General features: G+C 43.5%; 2 protein-coding genes and 1 non-coding gene across 3 annotated transcripts in view; 1 reads left to right on the forward strand and 2 right to left on the reverse strand.

Moving 5' to 3' along the window:
• Positions 1–13,840: 13,840 nt before the first annotated feature.
• Positions 13,841–25,509, reverse strand: part of LOC130210270 (serine/threonine-protein kinase Nek3-like) — a 77,816-nt gene continuing 66,147 nt past the window's right edge. Inside the window, exons 2-6 of the mRNA XM_056440302.1 lie at positions 15,763–15,886; positions 15,449–15,542; positions 15,263–15,360; positions 15,087–15,170; positions 13,841–14,064 (exon numbers count right to left, since the gene is read on the reverse strand). Of these exons, the coding sequence (XP_056296277.1) occupies positions 14,047–14,064; positions 15,087–15,170; positions 15,263–15,360; positions 15,449–15,542; positions 15,763–15,886 (418 nt within the window). The 3' untranslated portion in view covers positions 13,841–14,046. The remainder of the gene's footprint in view (positions 14,065–15,086; positions 15,171–15,262; positions 15,361–15,448; positions 15,543–15,762; positions 15,887–25,509) is intronic.
• On the forward strand, positions 16,627–16,699 carry trnak-uuu (transfer RNA lysine (anticodon UUU)). The gene has a single exon. It is a non-coding gene; the product is annotated as a tRNA-Lys (tRNA).
• The window catches only part of LOC130210269 (LHFPL tetraspan subfamily member 6 protein), a 39,550-nt gene continuing 37,321 nt past the window's right edge, over positions 23,281–25,509 (reverse strand). Inside the window, exon 4 of the mRNA XM_056440301.1 lies at positions 23,281–24,055. Coding sequence (XP_056296276.1) covers positions 23,937–24,055 — 119 coding nt within the window. The 3' untranslated portion in view covers positions 23,281–23,936. The remainder of the gene's footprint in view (positions 24,056–25,509) is intronic.

Here is a 25,509-nt window from a genome sequence, read left to right on the forward strand (position 1 = left end):
TCCTGTATCCTGTTTGATTTTATTGTAAGGTGACCTTGGGTGACTTGAAAGGCGCCTCCAAATAGAATGTATTATTATTATTATTATTATTACTTACGAAAGAAGAGCCACATCATAACATTTGAATGTGCGCAGCGCCATGTTGTATCCATGGAGATGGAACGCCTGGCGGGATCCCTCTGATGACGTCACAACACAACGCGTCAGTGTGGCTTTAATGTTTCAGCGAAAAAAGGCGTAAGTAGCCTACAGCCAGGGAAATATTTCACCTTTCGGAAGCGGAGGCGGGAAGCAGCGACGATAAAGAAGACCATATCAAAGAGGACAACATCAAAGAAGACCCACATCAGCTCATGCGTTCGTCCACAAGGTGCTAGTAACCTTATGCATGAGTGGTTCTCTACTGTACGCAAAGTACATGGACCAGAAGGGAAGCGGTGGCGTGAAGCGGTGGCGTGAAGCGGCTTTGTGAAGCGGCGAAGACCCACATCAGCTCATGCATTCGTCCACAAGGTGCTAGTAACCTTATCCATGAGTGGTTCTCTACTGTACGCAAAGTACATGGACCAGAAGGGAAGCGGTGGCGTGAAGCGGCGTGAAGCGGCTTTGTGAAGCGGCGAAGACCATCAGCTCATGCATTCGTCCACAAGGTGCTAGTAACCTTATCCATGAGTGGTTCTCTACTGTACGCAAAGTACATGGACCGGAAGGGAAGCGGCGGCGTGAAGCGGCTTTGTGAAGCGGCGAAGACCCACATCAGCTCATGCATTCGTCCACAAGGTGCTAGTAACCTTATCCATGAGTGGTTCTCTACTGTACGCAAAGTACATGGACCAGAAGGGAAGCGGCGGCGTGAAGCGGTGGCGTGAAGCGGCGAAGACCCACATCAGCTCATGCATTCGTCCACAAGGTGCTAGTAACCTTATCCATGAGTGGTTCTCTACTGTGCAAGTACATGGACCAGAAGGGAAGCGGCGGCGTGAAGCGGCGGCGTGAAGCGGCGGCGTGAAGCGGCTTTGTGAAGCGGCGAAGACCCACATCAGCTCATGCATTCGTCCACAAGGTGCTAGTAACCTTATCCATGAGTGGTTCTCTACTGTACGCAAAGTACATGGACCAGAAAGGAAGCGGTGGCGTGAAGCGGCTTCGTGAAGCGGCTTCGTGAAGCGGCGTGAAGCGGCGGCGTGAAGCGGTGGCGTGAAGCGGCGAAGACCCACATCAGCTCATGCATTCGTCCACAAGGTGCTAGTAACCTTATCCATGAGTGGTTCTCTACTGTACGCAAAGTACATGGACCGGAAGGGAAGCGGCGGCGTGAAGCGGTGGCGTGAAGCGGCTTTGTGAAGCGGCTTTGTGAAGCGGCTTTGTGAAGCGGCGAAGACCCACATCAGCTCATGCATTCGTCCACAAGGTGCTAGTAACCTTATCCATGAGTGGTTCTCTACTGTACGCAAAGTACATGGACCAGAAGGCGGCGTGAAGCGGCGGCGTGAAGCGGCGGCGTGAAGCGGCGTGAAGCGGCTTTGTGAAGCGGCGAAGACCCACATCAGCTCATGCATTCGTCCACAAGGTGCTAGTAACCTTATCCATGAGTGGTTCTCTACTGTACGCAAAGTACATGGACCAGAAGGGAAGCGGCTTCGTGAAGCGGCGTGAAGCGGTGGCGTGAAGCGGTGGCGTGAAGCGGCGAAGACCCACATCAGCTCATGCATTCGTCCACAAGGTGCTAGTAACCTTATCCATGAGTGGTTCTCTACTGTACGCAAAGTACATGGACCAGAAGGGAAGCGGCGGCGTGAAGCGGCGGCGTGAAGCGGTGGCGTGAAGCGGTGGCGTGAAGCGGCGAAGACCCACATCAGCTCATGCATTCGTCCACAAGGTGCTAGTAACCTTATCCATGAGTGGTTCTCTACTGTACGCAAAGTACATGGACCAGAAGGGAAGCGGTGGCGTGAAGCGGCTTCGTGAAGCGGCGTGAAGCGGCGAAGACCCACATCAGCTCATGCATTCGTCCACAAGGTGCTAGTAACCTTATCCATGAGTGGTTCTCTACTGTACGCAAAGTACATGGACCAGAAGGGAAGCGGCGGCGTGAAGCGGCGGCGTGAAGCGGTGGCGTGAAGCGGTGGCGTGAAGCGGCGAAGACCCACATCAGCTCATGCATTCGTCCACAAGGTGCTAGTAACCTTATCCATGAGTGGTTCTCTACTGTACGCAAAGTACATGGACCAGAAGGGAAGCGGCGGCGTGAAGCGGCGGCGTGAAGCGGCTTCGTGAAGCGGCGAAGACCCACATCAGCTCATGCATTAGTCCACAAGGTGCTAGTAACCTTATCCATGAGTGGTTCTCTACTGTACGCAAAGTACATGGACCAGAAGGGAAGCGGCTTCGTGAAGCGGCGGCGTGAAGCGGTGGCGTGAAGCGGCTTTGTGAAGCGGCTTTGTGAAGCGGCGAAGACCCACATCAGCTCATGCATTCGTCCACAAGGTGCTAGTAACCTTATCCATGAGTGGTTCTCTACTGTACGCAAAGTACATGGACCAGAAGGGAAGCGGCGGCGTGAAGCGGCTTCGTGAAGCGGCTTCGTGAAGCAGCGAAGACCCACATCAGCTCATGCATTCGTCCACAAGGTGCTAGTAACCTTATCCATGAGTGGTTCTCTACTGTACGCAAGGTACATAGACCAGAAAGGAAGCGGCTTAGTGAAGCGGCGGCGTGAAGCGGCTTCGTGAAGCGGCAGCGTGAAGCGGCTTCGTGAAGCGGCTTCGAGAAGCGGCTTTGTGAAGCGGCGAAGACCCACATCAGCTCATGCATTCGTCCACAAGGTGCTAGTAACCTTATCCATGAGTGGTTCTCTACTGTACGCAAAGTACATGGACCAGAAGGGAAGCGGCGGCATGAAGCGGTGGCGTGCAGCGGTGGCGTGAAGCGGCTTCGAGAAGCGGCTTTGTGAAGCGGCGAAGACCCACATCAACTCATGCATTCGTCCACAAGGTGCTAGTAACCTTATCCATGAGTGGTTCTCTACTGTACGCAAAGTACATGGACCAGAAGGGAAGCCGCGGCGTGAAGCGGCGGCGTGAAGCGGCGGCGTGAAGCGGCAAGAAGCGGCGGAGACCCACATCAGCTCATGCATTCGTCCACAAGGTGCTAGTAACCTTATCCATGAGTGGTTCTCTACTGTACGCAAAGTACATGGACCAGAAAGGAAGCGGTGGTGTGAAGCGGCGGAGACCCACATCAGCTCATGCATTCGTCCACAAGGTGCTAGTAACCTTATCCATGAGTGGTTCTCTACTGTCTACGCAGCACATGGACCGGAAGGGCGGTGGCGCAGCTGTTTCAGAAGCGGCGCGCGAGCGGCGGCGACCCAGTACCAGCCTGCGATCTGCCTGGGCAGAATTTTACCCGAGTGGTTCTCACGGTACGAAGCATGGACCGGAAGCGTGGGCGGCGGCGTGAAGCGTGGCGCGAAGCGGCGAAGCTCCGAACACATCAGCTCATGCATTCGTCCACAAGGTGCTAGTAACCTTATCCATGAGTGGTTCTCTACTGCAACGCATGCCACATGGACCAGAAAGAGGCGGCGTGAAGCGGCCATTTAAGCATGGCTTCTAGTAAGCTTATCCATGGCGCGGCGGTGACCGGCATCAGCTCATGCATTCGTCCATTCGTCCACAAAGCTAGTAACCTTATCCATGGAGTGGTTTCTCTACGCAGCAGTGTACATGGACCAGAAGAGCGGGGCGGCTTCCAGAAGCTGACCCTCCGCATCAGCTCATGCATTAGTCCACAGTCGTGTTTATCCATGGTGCACCGACGCATACACATACATTTTAATTTATAATTAACCCGAATCAGAATACATGAAGAGTCGCCCGTTTCTCTCCTCACCCAACCCAGACGCTGGCGCCACCAACGGGATCTGGCCTGTTTTGGTTTTCGGACTCATCCCTCTCCCATTCAGGTAGTTTGAATTTTATTCGTCCAGGTTTGTCACGTTTGAACAAAAATACACTTTATCAGTAAATCATTTATTAGTAAAATTAGTAGTTTTGGGGTGGAGGCAGAAGTCTCTCCGATAAAGGGAAGAATGTTCTTGGTGAACTGGTTTACGAGCTTTACGAGCTTTGAGAGTCTTTATTATGAAAAGGCCTTCAAGCCGGAGGAGAGGAAGTGAGAAGCAGCCGGACGCCGTGCAGCCGGTTACGTTCCTCCCGCCAGCAGCGGAGACGACTCGGAGGCGTCGCGTTTGAGGGTCGACTCTGCGGCGCCGCCGTGTGGCCAGGTGTCGTACAGGTGGCCGCTCTGCAAATCGACTTCGGCTCGCAAAGTTATTTTCTTCAGAAAAACGAAAAAAGACAGAAACAAAACAAAAAACACAAAGAGTTCAGAAACGATTTCCATTCGTCAACACGCAGAACTTTATTCAAAACGTTAAACGACGCGCGCGATTCATTTTCAGGAACTCTTATCGAGAGTCACGTAGGCTACATTGAATATGTCGACGTTCAAAAGCAGACGCGGAGCAGAGCAGAGGAAGTACCTGAAATCTCGGATGTAGCTGAGAGCTGATGAGGAGAAGGCCAGAGACCACTCCGGACACGGCTGAGGAATGATGAGCTGATGGCCCTGGAGAGGCCAGAAACCACTCCGGACACAACAAGCTGATGATGTGAGCGGCGTAGCCCTGAGACAAACAAACCAACATCAACAACAAGCCGCCGAGGCGGCGTTACCGGCGCAACGACGCGTCATCGTTGTTCTCTAGACGACAGACGTGGGGAGCTGCTCGAGTGCGAAAACATCTGAGGAGTTAGAAAACTGCGTTAACAAAAACTACGATCAGCCGTCTCTCCGGCTGCAGGACGGACCGTCTCTCCTGGAGTCCAGTGCAGTTTGCGAACGACGTCCACTCCGGGCAGACTGCCGTACATCACCACGGACGACACGAACACCGAGGAGGAGTTAGGGAACGCAGCGGAGGTGAAGAACTCTGAACGGGGGATTATGTATCCGGAGAGTCTCTCTCTCTCTCTCTCTCTCCACACCTCCCCTCCCTCTCTCTCCATCTCCATCCCTCTCTCTTTCCCTCCCTCTCTCTCTCCCTCTCTCTCCTCTCCTCGCGTAAGAAGGATGCGTAGAAGGATGCCCCAGTGTCAGATGCTGCCCAGAGTCCGAGACCCGATGTGAGCCGGACAGGAAGGCGTTCACTGCTGTGGATGGAGGCGGCGGCTATGCAGGCATGCGGAGCAAGGTCAGGACGTCTGGACAAGATGGATCACACCGCACCGCGCCCCACCAGGTGCATGGAGAACAGCGTGGTCTTCTGCACACACACACACACTACACACACCTTTAACACTGCACAGGCTGCTGACGACATGGACTGACCCAGGCGCTCACCTGGAAGATTGGCGACCACGGCACATCCCGAAGGAGCTGGTCGAGGCCCAGGGCAGCAACCCGACGCCCAGTTCAGTCAGCTCGGCTCAGCAGGCTCGCCGCCGTCCCGTCAGAGCCTCCACCTGTTTGAAACGCACGTACACTGTGGCCATCATCCTGCACTACCACACACAGTGTTTAACATCAACCAGTCGTGGAGGTTATTATTGAACTATTGGAAGTTAACAATTAAACTATTAACAGACATAATATATACAAAAACTTAAATGAAGAAGACAGTTTATATGTTCTGTTTAATGAAGATGTATTTATGTTCCATATGGAATACAAAACTGTAAAATGTCATAAAATGGTGGGAGTTGCAACCTTTAAATATAAATATGCAAAAATATTTGTATACAAATTTAAATAATCAGTTCATCGTCAGAAACTTCTCCTTAAAACAGGAAAACCCTCAAATATAACAAGTCGATTAATATGTGATGATTAATCAATTAATTACAATTAATTTTCTGTTGACCAACCAAAGCAACATCTCACTCTCAGAAAGTAAGTGTGTATATATATATACATATTAGTGCAAATCAGGGTTCTTACACATTTTGGCCCATGGATTTCCAGGACTTTAAATCAAATTTCCATGACCAAACTGAAATATTCAAACTGCTGAAAAAAATGCAGTCAATCCTTGAAATGTTTGACACACAAATACAGAAACACACACACAGCAAAAGACACTGGTAATGGTACTCCTGGTTTGCTGGGATGGGGTTCGATTCCCTGCAGTTTCCTGCTACTTTTTTGACATAAACATTGAAGGCTATAATATTTTCATCGTCACCGTTACTGAACAAAGTGTTTAATGTTTCCTACATTCACTAATAACCTGTATCTAGATCTATTTTAACAATAATCCAGATGGGCATAAAATATGTGTATATGGGGGGGCAGCGGACCCAGCCGGCGGATCCAGACTCCCGAGCTGCTGTTGCTATGGCCAGCGAACTTTCCGGTTAAGGTGCGTTCACTTGCAACGGGAAAAAATAATAATTGCGCCGCCAGTATGAGAGCGTATGCCGGTTTATATTCTGAGCGTCTTTCTTTCAAAAACATATTAATTGTTTCAAACTCGGCGTAAATGAACGTGTGAATTTAACAACATTTCCAGGACTTTTCCAGAACTTTTGTGATTTAAGTTTTTTCCATGACTTTTCCAGGCCTGGAAATAACCGTTTTAAAATTCTATGACTTGTCCAGGTTTTCCATGACCGTACGAACCCTGATAAATATACATGTGTGAGTGAGCGATTGTGTGTGTGTGTGTGTGTGTGTGTGTGTGTGTGTGTGTGTGTGTGTGTGTGTGTGTGTGTGTGTGTGTGTGTGTGTGCGTGCGTGCGTTACCTAAAAAGGCGGAGACATCCATCATGATGCCACTGTGCCAAATCAAACACCAACGAAGAAGACGAAGAGTCACCAACTGCATCCGGAATGTTTATTTGGTATATCCATGCACCTCAATTAGCGAGCTAGTTTAATTTAAAACTAAATACATTTATTATAGCAGGTAACGTGAGAAAGATAAAGACGCCCTACGGAGGCGGATGCCCCTTTCAGGTGAGGCGTTCACGTCCGGATGTTTTTTTATTTAAGCGACGAAACACAAGCTACTGGGTCCAGTGTCAGTTTATCAGCTCTGGTGTTTAAGTTACGTCACTACGTTGTTATTACCACATACCTCGTTAATAACGGCTCGCGAGCGTTAAATCGCGTCATCCCGTTGGGTTCGTCGTGACATTGCAGATGTCCGTTTGTTTTGAACTCCGCAGCCGGACTAATGGCATGTTTGACTTCAGGCAGTGGTGGAATGTCACGTTAACCAACGTAAAGTACGCGTGTGGTACTCGTTCGAGGTACTTGCAGCATGCTTCACTTGGGTATTTCCGTACATGCTGCTTTATATGCTTACACTAGAGGTGGCATTATTGTATTTTACTCCACTACATTTAGCTGACACACTGTTGCTTTTCACACATAAACACATGATATATGGCATGGCAGTATTATATATATGATCCTTAAACAAGACAACATGGGCCTCACATCTCATACTCCTGTGGATGCACTTTTACTGTCGTATATCTACTTTTACTGATGTAAAGGATCTGAGTATTTCTTGCACCACTCACGTTATTTAATATTCACTACCGGTTTAAAGTTTTAGAACCCCTCAATTCCTCCAAAGGAGGTTACAATAATAATAATGCATTTCATTTTTATCGCACTGTTCCTTTAAAGAAACTAATTCAATTCAATTCAGTTTATTTGTATAGCCCAATTTCACAAATTACAAATTTGTCTCGGAGTGCTTTACAATCTGTACATAGACATCCTGCCCCAAAACCTCACATGGACCAGGAAGAAACTCCCAAATAACCCTTCAGGAAAAAAAGGGAAGAAACCTGGAGAGAACATGAGGAGGATCCCTCTCCTAGGATGGACAGATGCAGCCAGATGTAATGTGTACAGAAGGTGATTTAAGTTGAAACCATTCAATGAATATGACAGGTATGAATAGTTCATAGTAGGCATATTCCGCGATGGAGACCTCCAGTCCATCAGGCAGATGGCGGTGGGGAGGGAGGGTGGGCGGAGTCTCAACAGGACAGTGGCGTAGTCGCGAGCAGGAATTCCACGACCAGACGATCCATCAGGCGGATAGGATCTATGCGTCTCGCAGGTCGTGTTACATGAGCGATAAAGTCAGAGACTTCCGGGAGAAAGCAGAGTTGAGCAACGTGTGATTGAGATGAAAATTCATCCTTAAGGAGAAGAAATGGGTACTCAGGCATCCTAAAGCGATCCCGACAGCTATAAGCCTATATTGGCATATCGAGGGAGCTGGACCAGACAAACCTAATTCGGCTAACTAACTCTGTCAAAAGAGGGAAGGTCTTAAGTCTACTCTTAACGAGGTGACTGTGTCTGCCTCCCAGGCTGAGGTGGGCTGGTTCCATAAAAGAGGCTTGATAACTAAAGGCTCTGGCTCCCACATTCTACTTTTTAAGACTCTAGGAACTACAAGTAGTCCACGCATTTGATGAGCGTAGCTCTCTAGAGTGGGGCAATATGGTACGACAAGCTCATAAAGATATGATGGAGCATCACCAATCGAGCTTTGTAGAGTTAAGAGAAGAATTTTAAAAGTGATTCTTGGTTTGCACTGGGGAGCCAGTGCAGAGCAGCTAGTGCAGGAGTGATGTGATCTCTTTTCTTAGTTTTAGTGAGAACACAGGCTGCAGCATTCTGGATCAACTGGAGGGACCTAAAGTTATTAGAGCAGCCTGCTAATAAGGGTTGCAGTAATCCAGTCTCGAAATGTAATAACGTGAACCAATTTCTGCATCTTTTGAGACAAAGATGTGCCTGATTTTGCGAAATATTACGTAGATGAAGAATGCAGTCCTTGGTTGCTACGTGGGAGTTAAAGGACAAGTCGATCAAAGATAACAAGATTCTTTACAGTGGTGTTGGATGCCAGGGCAATACGTCTACAGAATCCACATCCTGCCAGATAATTGATCTGAGGTGCTCAGGGCCGATTAAAATTACTTGGTTTTGTCTAGTTTAACATCAAAGTTGCGGGTCATCCATGTTTTATGTCTTTAAGACATACTTGAATTTCTGAGTTGGTTGCTCTCCTCTGGTTTTATCGATAAATATAGTTGGTGTCATCTGCGTAACAATGAAAGTTTATGAGTGTTTCTGATAATATTATTGCCAAAGGAAGCATATCAGGTAAATAAATTGGTCCAAGCACAGAACCTTGTGGAACTCCGTGATTAACGTTGGTGTTGTGGCGTCATCGTTTACAAATACAAACTGAGATCGATCTGATAAATAAGTTTAAACCAAATTAGTGCCGTGCCTGAAATACTTAATCATTTCTCCAGTCTCTGTAACAGGATGTCATGGTCAATGGTGTCGAATGCAGCACTAGGTCTAATAGAGACCAGGACAGAGAGTCCTTTATCTGCTGCCATTAAGAGGTCATTTGTAATTTCACCAGTACCGTCTCGGTGCTGTGGTGTTTTCTAAAATCTGATTGAAATTTCTCAAATAAACTATTATGATGTGAAAGTCGCACAACTGATTTGCGACCACTTTCTCAGGATCTTGGAGAGGAAGGAGGTTGAGATCGGTCTGTAGTTGGCCAATACCTCTGGATCCAGAGTGGGCTTCTTCAGGAGAGGTTTAATAACAGCCACCTTGAAGGAGTGTGGTCGTGGCCTGTTAGCAGAGACATTGATATTATCTAATAGAGAGCCGCCAATTAAAGGCAAAGCGTCTTTAAGCAGCCTAAATAGGGATGGGGTCCCAGAGACAGGTGAGCGTGTTAAAATGAAAACCGTTGAAATAATTGGTCACGGTTGATGGGAAAATCCTCAAATATACCAGGGCATACAGCGGTTTCAAGGCCATTCCACTTGAAACAGATTGGCTGGTTATGAACAAGATTATTAATCTTGGCCCTAATAGTTAAAATCTTTTCATTAAAGAAGTTCATAAAGTCATTACCACTAAGGTTTATAGGAATGCTCGGCTCCACAGAATGGTCTGTCTTTTGTTAGTTGTGTTTTTCTTGCCATTATAAGAGCAATATACGACCTCCTGCAGTACAATACTGTCCAAATAATGCTTAAGAGGGTGTCGCAACACAGTCTGTTCCGACACTGCTGTTCCACAGACAGCAATCAACTAAAGTTGAGACACCTGGAGGAATCGTGAGCATCAACTCTCGAGGCTTAATTTACTTCCAGAACTTGCAAACTTTCAGAACAGCTGCAAGTCATTAACCCATGACTTGTTCCTTGAAAAAGGCCTTTTTGTATAACCCTGAAATCTGCACTATTTTTGCTAAACTTTTTTGTTTAACCTCCTGGCAGTTTGCACGCTGACCTTTAATACCATTCAGGTTATTCACTTGAACTGCTTACATTTCAATAAAAACTGGGGAAAATTAGGGTGTTCTAAAGTTTGACGGTGGTGTAGCTATAACTATGAAGCATGATGAGAGGATTAAAACTATTCAACATTTCTCGGTCCATTGTTGCTTTACATCAGGCCTTGGCATCCTATGTTGACTCATTAACTAGAGACCTGAGAGCTTGTTTCTGTGGGCTCCTGGGAGTCCAACACTGTCATGAACAAGGTCGACTGTGTTTCCGTCCTACTATATGAGTATATAATCTCATTGTGTTAAATATTTTTATGTCTCGATATCAAGTTATTGGTCTGTCTCTTGCGTGAGGCCTAGGTGGTTAACATTTGGGCGACTCCGCGGGGTGAAACCATGCTCCTGGAAGCATGGCGGCGGAGATCGTAGCGTTTGATAAGAGGCGTGCATCTCGACAAATATAGAAACCAGCATCATTGTCCTCAGCCAGTCGGGCTACCCGCTCTGACGTAGCCGGAGAGGGAGTCGAGAGGTTCATCAAGCAGGTGCTGGGACCGCAGGCCCCGGAGGCGCTGATTCCCCATCCTCAGAGCCACCATAAAGGTGATAGCGGAGGGCGTTACGTCAGGAAGATAAATGTGGTTTTGTTCGTTTTTAAGCTTTCTTTATTGTGAAACAACTTTATTTTAGGAGGCTTGTATGAAAATGCAGTGTTGAAATACTCTTTGGTCCTATTTGGTCCCTGTGACAATGAAACTGGTCTTTGATTACAAACTAGAGCCAGCCTTATTTTGGTGATCAAGTAACATTGAGGGAAAGAACATGTCAGGAAGCGATCGTGATACAAGGGTCAAATTAGTTGGGGCCCCGGAAAACTCCCAGGTAAGTGGCTCACATGTCCACAACCCACGCGGGTTACTGGGTGATAACAAAAACAACAACATGTGTCAAGTCGAAGGTTACTCTGTGAATGTATCGGTCGAGTTATTTTGGATTTTGATTAAGCGGAAATGCTGGATGACTGGATCAGCTTAGGTAACGAGCACTGATCTGATCATCATGTCATCATATATCAGATCAATTATTCAGATATTATCATAATGTGTTCTAAATATAATTCTTTGCAAAATGTAATTTTGCATGATAATATGAATAAATATAGTTTGAAGAGAGATGTTTTCTGGGAATATTAATATATTGTTATTAGTGAGGGATTATTAATTTTTTCTTTTTTCTCATTCACTGCCAGTTACGAAGTCATGATTGAACGGGATTTCCTTTTCAGGAAAATGTTAAATATTTAAAATTATAGCATTAAAATAAGAACCAATGACCAAAGTTAAAATCAACTTTCCTTTACAAGATGTATTTAAGGCAGTAAATATGATGCACACATATGATCACTAGATCGAGAAGGTTTACAGAGATGCATAGTTTTGTTTAGATTTGTCATTAAAGATTATTTATTTTAGACTTTTATGTGAAAACGCAGGTTGACTTGAAGCGTCGCCGTTCTGGTGCCTTCGCTGCCTTCGAACCTCACCCTCAGCCTGCCTCTCAGGCTTGCCTTGTCGCCCTGTGTCCCAGGCATCGCGGTGTTTGGCCCGGCTGGTGGGTCGGCGAGGGCTGACGGTCCGAGTGTTGCTGGTTAGCAACGCTGCCAGAAACACTGCAGCTCCTTCAACCTGTGGCTGGCTGACCTTTCGGGACATGGGTAACCACAATGCCAATCAACACATGTGAATGGAAAACACACACCGTGTAGAGCCAGAGAAAAAACACACTACTTGTGGGAAAACCACAGCCCGGACAGATTAGAATTTAACAATAGATTTTGGTCCCACGTCCCAAAACGTAAAAATCAATAATAGATATATTTATGTAATTATTAGTGTTTTCTATGGAACCGCCTGAGAGGTTTCTTTTTCAACAATGATTGTGCACAAGATAGTCGTTTGTGTGTAATTTCAGTTATTTCAGATATTATTAGTTATTATCTTTATTAAAAGGGACCATGTACAGTTAAAACATAAATGTAAGCCATTCGATGCTCGTACATCAGAGTGTAGCTTCAGCTCATTTGCATCAGGTATGGTCCCTGACAGACCGTACAGCATAAAAGACAAGATAAACAATAACAACAACATAGGATAATTGTTAATAGTAGGATAAATACACACAATGCAAAGTTACAGTACAGCATTTTAAATTCAAGAAGTACATCCCATTTAAAAGTAAGTATTAAAACCCTTCCTTTAAGAGTGGGCACACGAGCCAGTAAATGTCTGAGCCATAATAATTTAGCTCAATGGTTCCAGCTCAGCTGAGACAGCTTTCAACTGATTTTTTAGACTATTTTTAAAAGTGACGTATTAGTGAACTGTGAAGGACATTTTTTGACAATTCATAAAAACTTTATTTGCTGCTGAATACAAAATAAAATAGTTATTTTATCTTTGGCTAAAATATGTACCTTGTGCACACATAATAAAAAAGAGCTCTGGATGAGGCTGGTGGATTAAAACAGCACACTATTAAACACTTTAATATAATTCATGAATATAATTTTATCAACCAGCCAATAAAATAAATTAAATAATATCAAACTCTTTAATATAATTTATAAATATATTTTTCTCAACCAACCAATAAAATAAATTAAATAATATTAAACACTATTAAACAACAATATCATGAATTCATGAATATATCATGATATATTTTCTCAACCAACCAACCAATAAATAAATTTCAAAATAACTCGTTATTATATTTATCTTTAAATTAATGATGCCAAACACAGCGTGCGTGTCGTCATAAGGTGAAACAGGACTGCCTCACCAGCCGTCTTGAAAGCGGTTGTTGAGGGTTGGTCGTCTTTCCTCCGTAGTCTCTTGTAGACACTGGTACTGGCCGGGTGGAGACTGTTCCGGCCGAGGCTGTATCAGAACATCATCTGCGACGGGTCGGGCGACACTTTTAAGCTTCAGGATGAGTCGACGAGAGCCAGGAAGGAGGAGGAGACACGACGAAGGAGATCGAAGCTGCTGAATGTAGAATCTTCTGGGACGTGCGGTCTTTCTGTGAGCCCCACTTACACTGATGCCTTACCTCAGTCTTCTTTCTTCTTTTTTCCTGGCGCTCCTCTCAAAGTATCAAAGACCAGGAAACCACCGCACACAACGACCACCGCACACCCATGACTTCAGTTTGAAATTAAAGGGATCTCGAGCAAGATCCAAGGGCCTGAGAGAAAAGAATTGATTGACTTTCGTCCTCGTGTATTTTAAACTCTGCAGCCTTCGTGATGTTCTGGCTGCGCCCGTGCCATAAGCTTCAAGCAGATCCTAGCAATTAAAACAATATTGATCAAACCATGGGTGTGTCTCTTTCACAATGAAAACTCAGTCGATCACCAGCATCGCAGCATCGCACATTGAACCGCGCGAGGCAGGGAAGTGTCTTCAGGTGGACTAAATGTTTGCAGCTTTCCAGATTTATCTAAAGTCACGATTGTTTTTAAATCAACATGTCAAACAGCTGATGAGACGGAAGAAGGAAGAGAGGCCGACTGTGTGAGAAGCTGCAGTTCACGAGGTGCAGAGGTAATCAACTTAGGAACACGTGGAGCTTTGGCTGATTTCCTTCATCCAGTCAATGAGTCCTCACTTCTTTTTGCAGTGCATTCAGTGGTATTGTAGCAACTACAAGTGAGACAAGTTAATGTTAATAATGTTCCAACAAAGAGATTAAATACTGCAGATATGTTATCAGTTAATATACAGAAGGAATTGCATTGAGTCTGAAATGAGCCGTCAGAATAATTAAATAAGACTTTTTGAACTATAATTAATAAACTGATAAGGTTAAAAACACAATGATATAATTAAAAGACGGTTCCCTCTATTTTCCATATATATATTAATCCAAACAGCAGCAGTTGTTTTTAATCTAAAAAGGTAACCTGTGGAGTTTTTGACCACTGCGAGCTAATCACTGGTCCAAAGTGTATTACTTGTGGTATTACTTGTGGGTGGCATTACTTGTGGTATTACTTGTGGGTGGCATTACTCGTGGTATTACTTATGGTATTGCATATGGTATTATTTATGGTATTACTTGTAGTATTGCATTTGGTATTACTTATAGTATTACTTATAGTATTACTTGTTGTGTTACTCATGGTATTACTTATGGTAACAACAGTATTACTTATAGTATTACTTGTGGTATTACTTGTTGTATTACTCATGGTATTACTAATGGTAACAACAGTATTACTTATAGTATTACTTATGGTATTACTTATGAGAATACACGACGAGCCGAAGTCCCCGAGCTTTATTGTGCCATTATCTGTCAGGAAAATGTTCTGGGTACGTAAATGAAAAAGAAGCGACGGCTTGAGATGAGGCCAAAATAATAACATTAAGTATATTAAGTGGGAGATGAAGTTGGGATCTTATCTCATTTCCCTCCCCAGCGTTCACATCAACCAATGAACTCAATTACTGACTCATCTGGCCCTACGCATGAGTTTGTATTGTCTATTTTATGTATGTTAACCATTTCAGACATACAATGGAATATATTCCTCGTATTGTATCTTATATATTATTGTTGTATTTGTGTTTGTTGTTTTATGGACGCATGAGTCTGGAATAAAGATATATATATATTAACGTTTATAGTAACTATAAACTATGATGTCTACAGAGTACTGCACCTTGGACTTCAGATCTCTGTGCAAAACCCTTCTGTCGTGGATATGCAGCGCGGCAGCACACATTTCAGCAAACCACCTCAAGATCTGGAAACAAAAGATGGCAATAAAACAAAACACGAAATACATCAAATGAGACACACAATTCTGAGAACAGTTGCAGGAAGGTCGGGGCTTACGTCATCGACACAGAACTGCTCAGCTTTCTGTTGCTGAATCCTCTGGAGCAGGTCTCCTCCACTGCAGTACTCCATCACAATACACAGGGAGTCATCAGCTGAACAAACAAAAGCGCACAGTCTATCCGGCAGTCCAAACCACAATAACTGTTTGTCTTGCTGGAAGAGAGATAGACTTGTGAATACCTTCGAATGCCTCCCTAAAGGCCACTATGTTGGGATGTTTCATTCTGGACAGCAGGATGGCTTCTCTCCTCGAATTCTCCAATTCAGAGTGACGCTATAAAAATGCAAATACATGGAGGATCTATTCTCTATTCTGCAAAACAATCAGCCTCCAAGTCTGGTAGGTTATCAGCACAGAGCAAATAGGCCTACCATTTCCATATCCTACCCCAGGGATATAACAGTCTGGAATAAAGTAGTCTGCAGCAGATTGATTTACAGAGTGATCCACATCCAACATCCCCTTATGTTGTTGCTGCTCTGTTTGCACATACCTTTGGCAGCTGGACTTCCTTGACCACATACTTCTCCTGACTGCTTTTACACCAGACGAACAAGGCCCGACCGAAAGAGCCCTCACCGATGACCTTCTGGACTGAGTATCTCTCCATCGAGCTCCTTCATAGACCACAAAGGGACCACAACAATATAAACAACTACTAACGTGAGCTACCGCAGAGTGAGCCGATGGAGGCAAGAAGATCGTCTTGATTTGATCTTCAGTGCTCACACTGAGACATTCACGACGAGCAATAAAAAACACATTTAACATTTCAATCTCAGAAAATCTACTTTACTGTTGTTCAGCTGCGACTTCCTCGCTCCTAATTTCCTCATATGACGGAAGCAAATTACACTTGTAGTGCAGAGCGTGGTCGTTAGATGGAGGTAGAGTATCGCCTCCTAATAGTAATAGGGGGGGGGGGGGGGGTGCTAGTGACTTTTTCTTTGCTCCGTCCCGATGCGCGCAGACCGGCGTCGGAGCTCTGCAGCGACCGCGATCGACCAATCGATCGCGATCGGCGTATTGAGCACCCCTGCATTCAAACATTAAATAGCCGAGTTTTTTTCAGCGTGAGAAATACGATGTGTGGCGGGAGTGCGTGAGTTAAGACCGAAATGCGTGAGTCTCACTCAATGCGTGAGACTTGAGAGCCCTGGTTCTGTTTTTGAACTGCTTAGGACCTAAAATACACGATTAAAGTCTCCTCTTATATTATTTGTCTTCCAAACCATCACCGTGTGTTAATGTGTCCACACTGTACATATTGTTGAAATTGTTGTAATACTACAAAACGTCAATATCAGCATCAGCTTTGGAAAAATGTTTGTAGGTCATACCTCAAGACGCCGGTAGAGCCTGGATAGCTCAGTCGGTAGAGCATCAGACTTTTAATCTGAGGGTCCAGGGTTCAAGTCCCTGTTCGGGCGGTAGTGTTTTTGACTTTTCTGAGCGAACTGTACCAAGATGTACCTTTCTGTTAAACTGACAACCACCGACGGAGTTCATGGAGTAACAGAGATTACGACATGTCAGTGGAGCGCTGATAGAAGTCTGTTCACGTTCGTATCCAATTCACAGTAGCCTATGAGATTACACAATGCAGACTTTGTAATCATAGTAAAACAAATCTGGTTTACAAAGTAATGCAGACATTGTTCGCTGTCATGGATTAACACAATGGCAGAACCTTTCAGTACTTTTCATAATCACAAATCAATGAATGGAGACCACCAAAACATGCGATGCAATTGTAAATAGCCAGCACAAATATTAAAGTGTATGATACACGTTTTGTAGTTATAGGGGCTGAAACTTCAAAACGTATAGGAAAAACAGTGTGGAGCAGAATATCCCAAACATCTTGTGCAACACACAAACAGTTTAAACACCAGTGCTCCACCACAGGAAGAACATTTAGGCAATAATGAGGTCAATATTGGGCATTGTACAACAGTTTCTCTGCAGCAGTTTCGTAAAATGTTATGGGCACTTTTGGATAAAGTTCCATCGATTATAACCACGATTCCTCCGGGGATCGCCGGGGGCAGGAATCAATCCAAGCTGACATTGGGCGTGAGGTGCAGTAAATGAGTTCTCCACCCTGGGCAGGAATCGGGCCAATCACAGGGCTGAGTCTGACACATAGAGATCACAGTCTATGACAGAGACAGACAACTATACACCAATGAATGTAAACAGCTGACATGGCTACTGTTAGTACTCACAATTGTTAAGCAGCTTGTGGCTTGTAGGCCTATATGTGTATTATTCACCTGCAGCCTCAGATATTGGATTTTTCAGTCAGAGCATTTGATTCAATGATTGCTGTCTGGATGTAATACGGAATTTCAACAACAAATTCCTTTTTGATCAAATAAGACAAGATAGCCATAAGATCTTGGTATTATAGAATAGGCTACCAGACTAGGGGTAAATCAAAGGCGACCAACTGCCACGTCCATCTGGTGATTTTCATGAATTTTTGTGTGGATTTTCAGAAAAGAAAGTGGCTGAACTAAAAAATATTGAACACACATTTTCTAAGACAAAAGTTCAGACAATTGATTATGCCTATGCACAGATATATAAAATACATTTAAATGTAACTTGAATGGACCTATACAGAAGGCATGTTATGTCTCTTGCATGGTAATCTCTCTTTTAAAACCATGAATAGCAACTTTGTAACATCCTGTGTGCTTCCTTTTTTATTTTGAAGTCCTGTCTCTTGTGTCCTCTGTTTCCCTGCACTTCCTGTCCCTGTGATTGTCTGCCCTGACCCTGATTGCTCATTACCTTCACCTGCCCTCAGCCACTTCTCTGCCTCCTGTATGATTGCAAGCCTCACCCTCATTGTTTCCACCTGTGTCTCGTTCCCATGTATACACAGGTGAACAATAAATATGCAAAGTATATTTAATCTTGGTATACTTGAGTATACTTGAAGCCCTACTAATCATAATCAAAGTCTGTTATTTTGGAACAACTCATTTTGTACTTTTTGTACACATATATTTAGTCTGTGTCTACTCCTTGTTCGGTAACCGGATCGTTTTTGTACTTTCCGTATTTTGTTTCGCAAGTAAAGAGAGTTGTTTCCACCTCACCTCGACTCGAACAAGCTTGGACCTTCTGTGAGTTGTAACAACACAGCATTTGTATTCCTTGCTGAAGTGAAGTTGTCAGGCTGTTTGTTTGAGTCTGATCTGCTCCTTAATAAATGACACAAGGCCAACTAGCTCATCATTCATGGGGTTTTACTGGTTATGAAATTAAAGATCATGTTTCTCTAGGAACTGATAAGTCTGTAAGGGGAAAGAGGGAGCATTTAAATGCAGAATCATAACTATGGGATATGTCAGAGCCTGTGACACTTCTCTGAGTTTGTGCTGGCAGTAGACTGACATGAAGCAGCTGTGGGCCAAAACAGAATTCTAACTGAATGACGTTAGGAACCTTCAGTGTGGAGGTTTCTCAATCCAGGGATCGGGTCACCCACGTGGGCCTCCTTGACGAAAAGAGCAATTCACAAGAGTTATTTATGAAGAGAATATGAAAAGCAAGACTCATTCAAGTGGCAGCTTGATAACTTTGAAGCCCCTCTGGGGAAATGACAAGTTGAGGACCAAAACAAGTCAGTCAAATGTGATGTAAAAATATTTTCAGTGTAGTTGCCCATGTCGCATAATCTGACATGTTGCGGCTTCGGTTGAGTTTTTAGGTAAAATGATTCTTACTGAACACAAAAAAAGTCTATATTTCAAGCTATATATAGAACATCAGGTGTATATTTAGGACTATCAGAGACCCCTTAAAAACAGAGAAAGATACTTTAGGGTTATATATATGTATATACATCGTTAAAAGTTAAATATATAAAGTTAAAAGACACATAATATGTGTTGTTTCAAGAGTCTTATTGCATATTTTAACATATAAGGCTAATTATAATGCCAATGTCAAATGTTCAAATTGATGTCCTGTGTGAAATTAAAACCATTGTGTGTGCATTGATGTAATAAAACAGTGCATACAGATCCCATTACAGATGCAGCCTGGTTCCAAGGCACATCTTAGTATTGTGAATGAATGAGCTGAAACGAAAAAGCAATCCACTTTGATTACCAGGCTCTTACAGATGGACATCAAAGAAGCAAAGCCACGACCTTGTGTGCCATGGGGCCGGGGCTGCTTCATGGATGGTGAAGGTCACTCTGTGGGACGATCCAAAGTTGATCTCGACTTCATGTTTACGTAACAGAGGTTTCATCCCCATTCTTAAGCTGAGAGCATATGTAGATATCCTGATAATTAACTTGGATGCTGTCACCGTGTTCCTGTTTTTTAATTCCCTGTCTTCAGTACTAACAGGTTTATCCTTCACAGGCCTTTGGGGATGGATCAGGCTGCCTTTCCTCCCTTTTTTCCTCTCAGAGGCAACAGTTACAGTTTACGAATACAGAGGGAACCTGCCAGCTTTATTAAATACTCCCAAATAGAATGACACCACCATACTAGATGATGTTAGCATGTTGTATCTTCTGTAGCAGTGCCAGAGAAGCTCATAGCAGACATACAGGAAAGTTAAGGTGAGCCTACGAAAGAGTGATGGTTTCGGAAAAATAAGCCTTTTGTGGACACATTCTAATGAATGTTTTCACAAAAAAAATCATTTTTGGTATTGTGTAAAGAGAATCACACGCTGGTACCCCACATACCACAGTGATGTTTATTAAGGGGGTCCTATTCCATTCCTCAGAAACTTGTGAGGTATTTTTGATAGACTTACCACAGGACCATACACATAAATAACATGTGGTAAATTACTCCAGAACATGTGCTGCATTCCTGTGGTAGGTGTCCCAAAAGTCCACACAAGTCTCTCCGAGTACCACAGAAATGTCACAGGAAGATATAAAAAGTACCAGAGGAAGTTAGCCTGACAACTCTTGGTACTGGTAAGGAAGAACATACTGTATGGCGTTAAACCCGTGGGAATGTGTTGGTCTCCTTACACACAATATTTAGTTCATATCATGCCATGTAGTGTTATGTACTTGGGTATAGCGTGCAGTGGGTTTTATCACGGATTCTTTAGGCAGAGTGCTGATAGCAGAGTTGATTACACTGAACAGAGCGGCGGTGTTGCAATGCCTATCAGATAGGAGCTCAGCGAATGCTGCTCTTGCATCTTCTCTGCATATATAACTCACATTACAGTCGGCTTTCCATGGGGTGCTGACATATTTGCCCTTTGTTAATTGTCTCTGATGTTCCATCCCGATAGGAATTCATGTTCCCCGAGTAAAAAGAAGGCTGTGAGGCTGGTTTTCCTTTTTTTCAGTTTGAATAATTCAACAGAGATCCATTCAGGGAGATGCACCAACCATCTCTGCAAGCTTTGAGAAGCACACAATGTTTAGTTTTTATTCTTTGAGACCGTGCCCAGAGCAAGTTCTCTGGAATAACACTGTTGGTGTTTAGAAAGTATAACATTCCTATAACCAGGTCTCACCCGGTTTTGGGATAATGCTCCTGCTGGAGCTGGAGCTTTAACTGACGTAGCTTGAAAGGTAATGTCGGAACACATCTGTGGGAGCTGTTGTGTTCAAAAACCTTTGGGTGGACCCGAAGAAAAGTCAGGAGACGAAAAGTTACAATAAAAAGTGTTTAATTTAAATGAAGACTAAGAATAACGATTCCTGATACAGTGTATATCTCTCAGCAGAGGGCTTCTATGTTTCGCAATACACAGACCACACAGCTATCCTGCTCGTAGTTAACCCCACTAACTGGCAGTTCCTAATTGCAGTGGGGACACTAAAGGCATGCGTATAAGACACATATTTAGTTTGACTTTGAATCAGAAATATCAAAGAAAAGCACAGTTTTTTTCAATAAAGATAACATTAATCAAAAATACACACTATACATTGTTAATGTGGTAAATGACTATTCTAGGTGGAAACGTCTGGTTTCTAATGAAATATCTCCATAGGTGTATAGAGGCCCATTTCCATCAACTATCACTCCAGTGTTCTGATGGTACATTGTGTTTGCTAATCGCCTTAGAAGACTAATGTCTGATTAGAAAACCCTTGTGCAATTATGTTAGCACAGCTGAAAACAGTTATGCTGGTGATATAAGCTATACAACTGGCCTTCCTTTGAGCTTGAAGTTTGAAGAACAAAATTAATACTTCAAATATTAATCATTATTTCTAACCTGGTCAATGTCTTGACTATATTTTCTATTCAATTTTCAATTCATTTGATAAATAAAAGTGAGTTTTCATGGAAGACACGAAATTGTCTGGATGACCCCAAACTTTTGAACGGTAGTGTATGTTCTGCCCAAACTACTGCACTTTCTGGGGAACACTGATTGTTTGCCTTCTCGTTAATGGGAAACACCTGTGTGACTGCCTTTGTGCTGCAGATACTGCACTTAAAATCAACTTTACTCCACTGCCAGTGCGTTCACATGTAGTATATTACACGAGGCGGACAGACTACTATCTTGCTATTCTGCAGCACTATCAATTAATAATGCAATATTTTTAGGGAGATTATTATTAAAGTAGCACAGCACCTTTTTTAAGCAGAGCTGCTCTTAAGGGCAGTAATTATCTCGCTAGGGTATTGTCGAAGAAAGAGAACTAATCCGAAGGAAAATAATTGATGCATAATATTAGTGCTTTGTCTCTCAAATAATGCCAGCTACTATAATATTAAAACTGATGGAGCACAATGTAAGGCTTTTCAACTGACGCCATACGATTGTGTTGCCTGTCATTTCAGCAGCATTCACTTTGTGGAATGAATTTCTGTTTGTGCTGGTTTTCCTTGCAGTTTTCTTTAAAAGTGAAAGAAAATTAATTAGGATAATTAAAAGAACATTCTAATGCAGACTGTAATTTTTGATCCAGCAGCTAATTTGCAGCTTCAAGAGCTAATCCAGAGTGTATTCCTGTTGGTTTTGAAAAATCACAAATGTAATGGAAAAAAGATGATCCATGTAATTTTTCACATTGATATATACTGTGTTTAGCTATTTTGACGAGAAGTATTTCAAGAGCTAATCTGCATTTATTTCTTGGTTCCACCCATTAAAGTGATTGCATTTTGAACATTTGCATCAAATGCTCAAATCCTGCAGGTATGCAGATGCTCTTAAAGGGCCAGTCAGTCTGAGGGATGGGTACTGATGAAAAGGAGGGGGCAGACCAACTTAACCCCAATGTGACAGCCTGCGCTAATGAGGCATCTGGTTGACATTCTGTAATAATCGTGGGTTATATCAATCAGCACAGCAGATCAGAGCCGGAGAGAGAGCAGAATACAGAGGAGCCATGCTATTACACAGAGCAAGAGCAAGTACTGAGAGCGATTTCTCAAGTGACGATGGAGGAGGGGGGCTTGCCATTATACGAGAAAACATGCATGCTATAATGAGGGCCAAAGACTTGGAGTACTGCTGCATTGTAAGGGAGTTGACTTTGTACACTCGACATGGAGGAATCTCTGAAGAGTTATTTGTTTATCAAAGGATAGTAAAACAGAGAGGAACAACAAAAGGACTAAAAATAGGGATTGGAAAGCTGGGCTCAGCTCACATACAGCTACCGTTATTGTTATTCACATTGTGGAGGGACTCTGAGATGGACCTTGACATTAAGCTGATGGATGCGCGGCTACTTCATTTCTCAGGGTGTGATTGAATCTCAGGCTTTGTCTGGAAAACTCAAGACACTTTGAAGTTGAGTAACCTGATCGAAAGGCAAATAGTCTGACTAGAGGTCACTGTACCTGATCAATTATAGTTAAAATTCACAAGCACTTCCAAGCCTTATCCTCTTTATCGATTTTCGGGGGGGAAGGACTCCCACTTGTAATGAACACTACGGAGATCAAGAGGTCATGGGAAAAGCTTTTCAGGAATGTGAGAGGAAGCCTGTTCAGTTAACCTCAAGGCGTGATGTTGGACCAAATAACTTTGAATACCACATTTCAATAAACATTTATTTACAAAATGAGAATAATGACAAAGAATACTTTGAAGAGTGAATACAAAACATGTGCTAATATGATAAAATACATTATCATACACAACATATATCATCTTATGAATGCGTTAAATAAACTATGCTTAGACTTTTGAATAGGTCGAGTCGAGTCGAGGAAGCAGGCAGCCAGTGTTGGATTGCTTTACGTGAGAGGGATTATTGCATTTCAGTTTGTGTTTAAGGCAAGGATGAGACAGGAAGAGGAGACAGAAACACTTCACGGAACAATGAAGCAAGATTACTTTTCTCTTCATCATCACAGGGCACACTATGCACATAAACACCAATGACTGAAGAGGAAGAAGAGAAGAAAAAAAAGAATACTTAAAGAAATGTAACAATTTTACAAATAGGATTGGTCCATTTTCATTTAAGAACAGCTCTTGAGAAAATAACAAGTTTTTTTTAAAGCTGTGTGTGTGTGTATGTGTGTGTGTGTGTGCGTGTGCGTTGAATTATGAAACAGTCCCTGCAGTTGTCAGATGAGTTGTGTCCCATGATGCACCATAATGACTTGGTGTCTTTGGTGCCTGATGTGCTGTACTGGTGTGAGGTCCGGGGCTCCTCTCTCTTTCCCCGTACCCCCGCGAAGCTCCCTTCAGTACGGGTACCGCTTCTGCCTCTTCCCCGCGAAACAAGACAGCCAGGTGCACAGCAGCATGGCGGCCGCCGCCCCTGCCCCTGTGCAGTAATACGCCCAGCCGATCTGGCAGGAACCTGCAGAGGGAAGCACAGGATTCAGGGTGATATCTTTCCACCGTTGGGTTCTCTCTGTCCGGCAGTCAGCAGGATATCTCCAAAAACCCATGAATGGATTTCAATGACATTTGGACAGATAAGGCTGTTAAACTGTTTTCTTATTCAAGTCATGTACCTGCAATGTTAATATTAAAGGGATTCAAGACACTTTAGTTTTTAACAAGGGCTATTTCCTTTGTTTATTACCTTGGTTGTGCTCATAATATGGATATCTCTACCTTTTTTTTGGACACAGTGCCCGTCCAAAAGTGGTAATTTACTGGCACTGGACAATAGTGTATGAATGGAGAAGCGAATGTCCATCCTCGTGCATGTTTGTGGTCATAAAAAGGTTCTTACTTCATTCCAAGATTTTATATGTTCGCAGAACACGACTGCATGCTGTGGAGATGTTCAGTGTTGATGGATGTTTGGACTGTCGAGTGAGCCTGGATGTGAAGGTCACCGCCGACTGATAACATAACGGTCGGTTCATTTGAAATGCTTTTATTGTGCGGACTGTCTGCATCAAAAAAGTATGACACTATTAATGCCTTCAATCAAACATTAACATGTCATTTTCAAGTCAAGTCAGTTTTATATACAGCCCAAAGTCATAAATACAGCACGTGATACTCTCTGTCTTTTCCGACCCTCGTCTCCGATGAGGAGAAAGTCCTCAGAGTTGAGAGCAAAACAATGTTGTGAACTGCTTCACATTTTTGTTCAAGCCTCAACATTTCTCTTCCTCTTGTGAAGTTGCATTGTTGAAACAAATGCAGTGGACCTAGTGAAACTTCATTTGCAAACAGACAGAACACACAGACATTTGGAAAGAACACCAGAGGCAGAATGTACTGAAGGTGAGCCAAAAGCAAGTCCAGATTAAAATTTAAAGGGAATTCTTCTATAATCCTCAAAATGGAATTATGTACACTATCAAAGACCAATCTGATGTAAATCTGCCTCTGTGTTTGGAACAAGTGGAGATGACAATCAGTACCTCCCATTCTAAACATCACATGTGGAGAGGACGTCTGATTAAATGTCATTATTTGATTACCAGCCGGGTGGTCGGACAAACAGGCGTCTGATTAACAAATCATATCAGCTGTCTTCTCACTGCAGAAACCTGATTCAGTAGGCACAATTAAAAACACATCTCATATTTTCGGCATGACTGAAAATGAGTTTTCCCTCCTTTGAAAACGTGGCTGTACTTTATTAACTATTAACATGATGTTGGAGGATTCCATTTGAAAAACGTGGGCAGGTCAAAGCAGTGACTTGGATCTCCCATGCTTTCATTCTGTAGACATAGTTGTGATCATTTCCCCAACCCTTTTTCTTTTCATATTTCTTTCTTTCATATTTCACATGCATGTAATGAATGTGCTCTGGCTGCAGACACCCACAGCTATATTTGAAAGACT

This window comes from Pseudoliparis swirei, chromosome 20, assembly GCF_029220125.1.
Source record: "Pseudoliparis swirei isolate HS2019 ecotype Mariana Trench chromosome 20, NWPU_hadal_v1, whole genome shotgun sequence".
Lineage (NCBI taxonomy): Eukaryota > Metazoa > Chordata > Actinopteri > Perciformes > Liparidae > Pseudoliparis > Pseudoliparis swirei.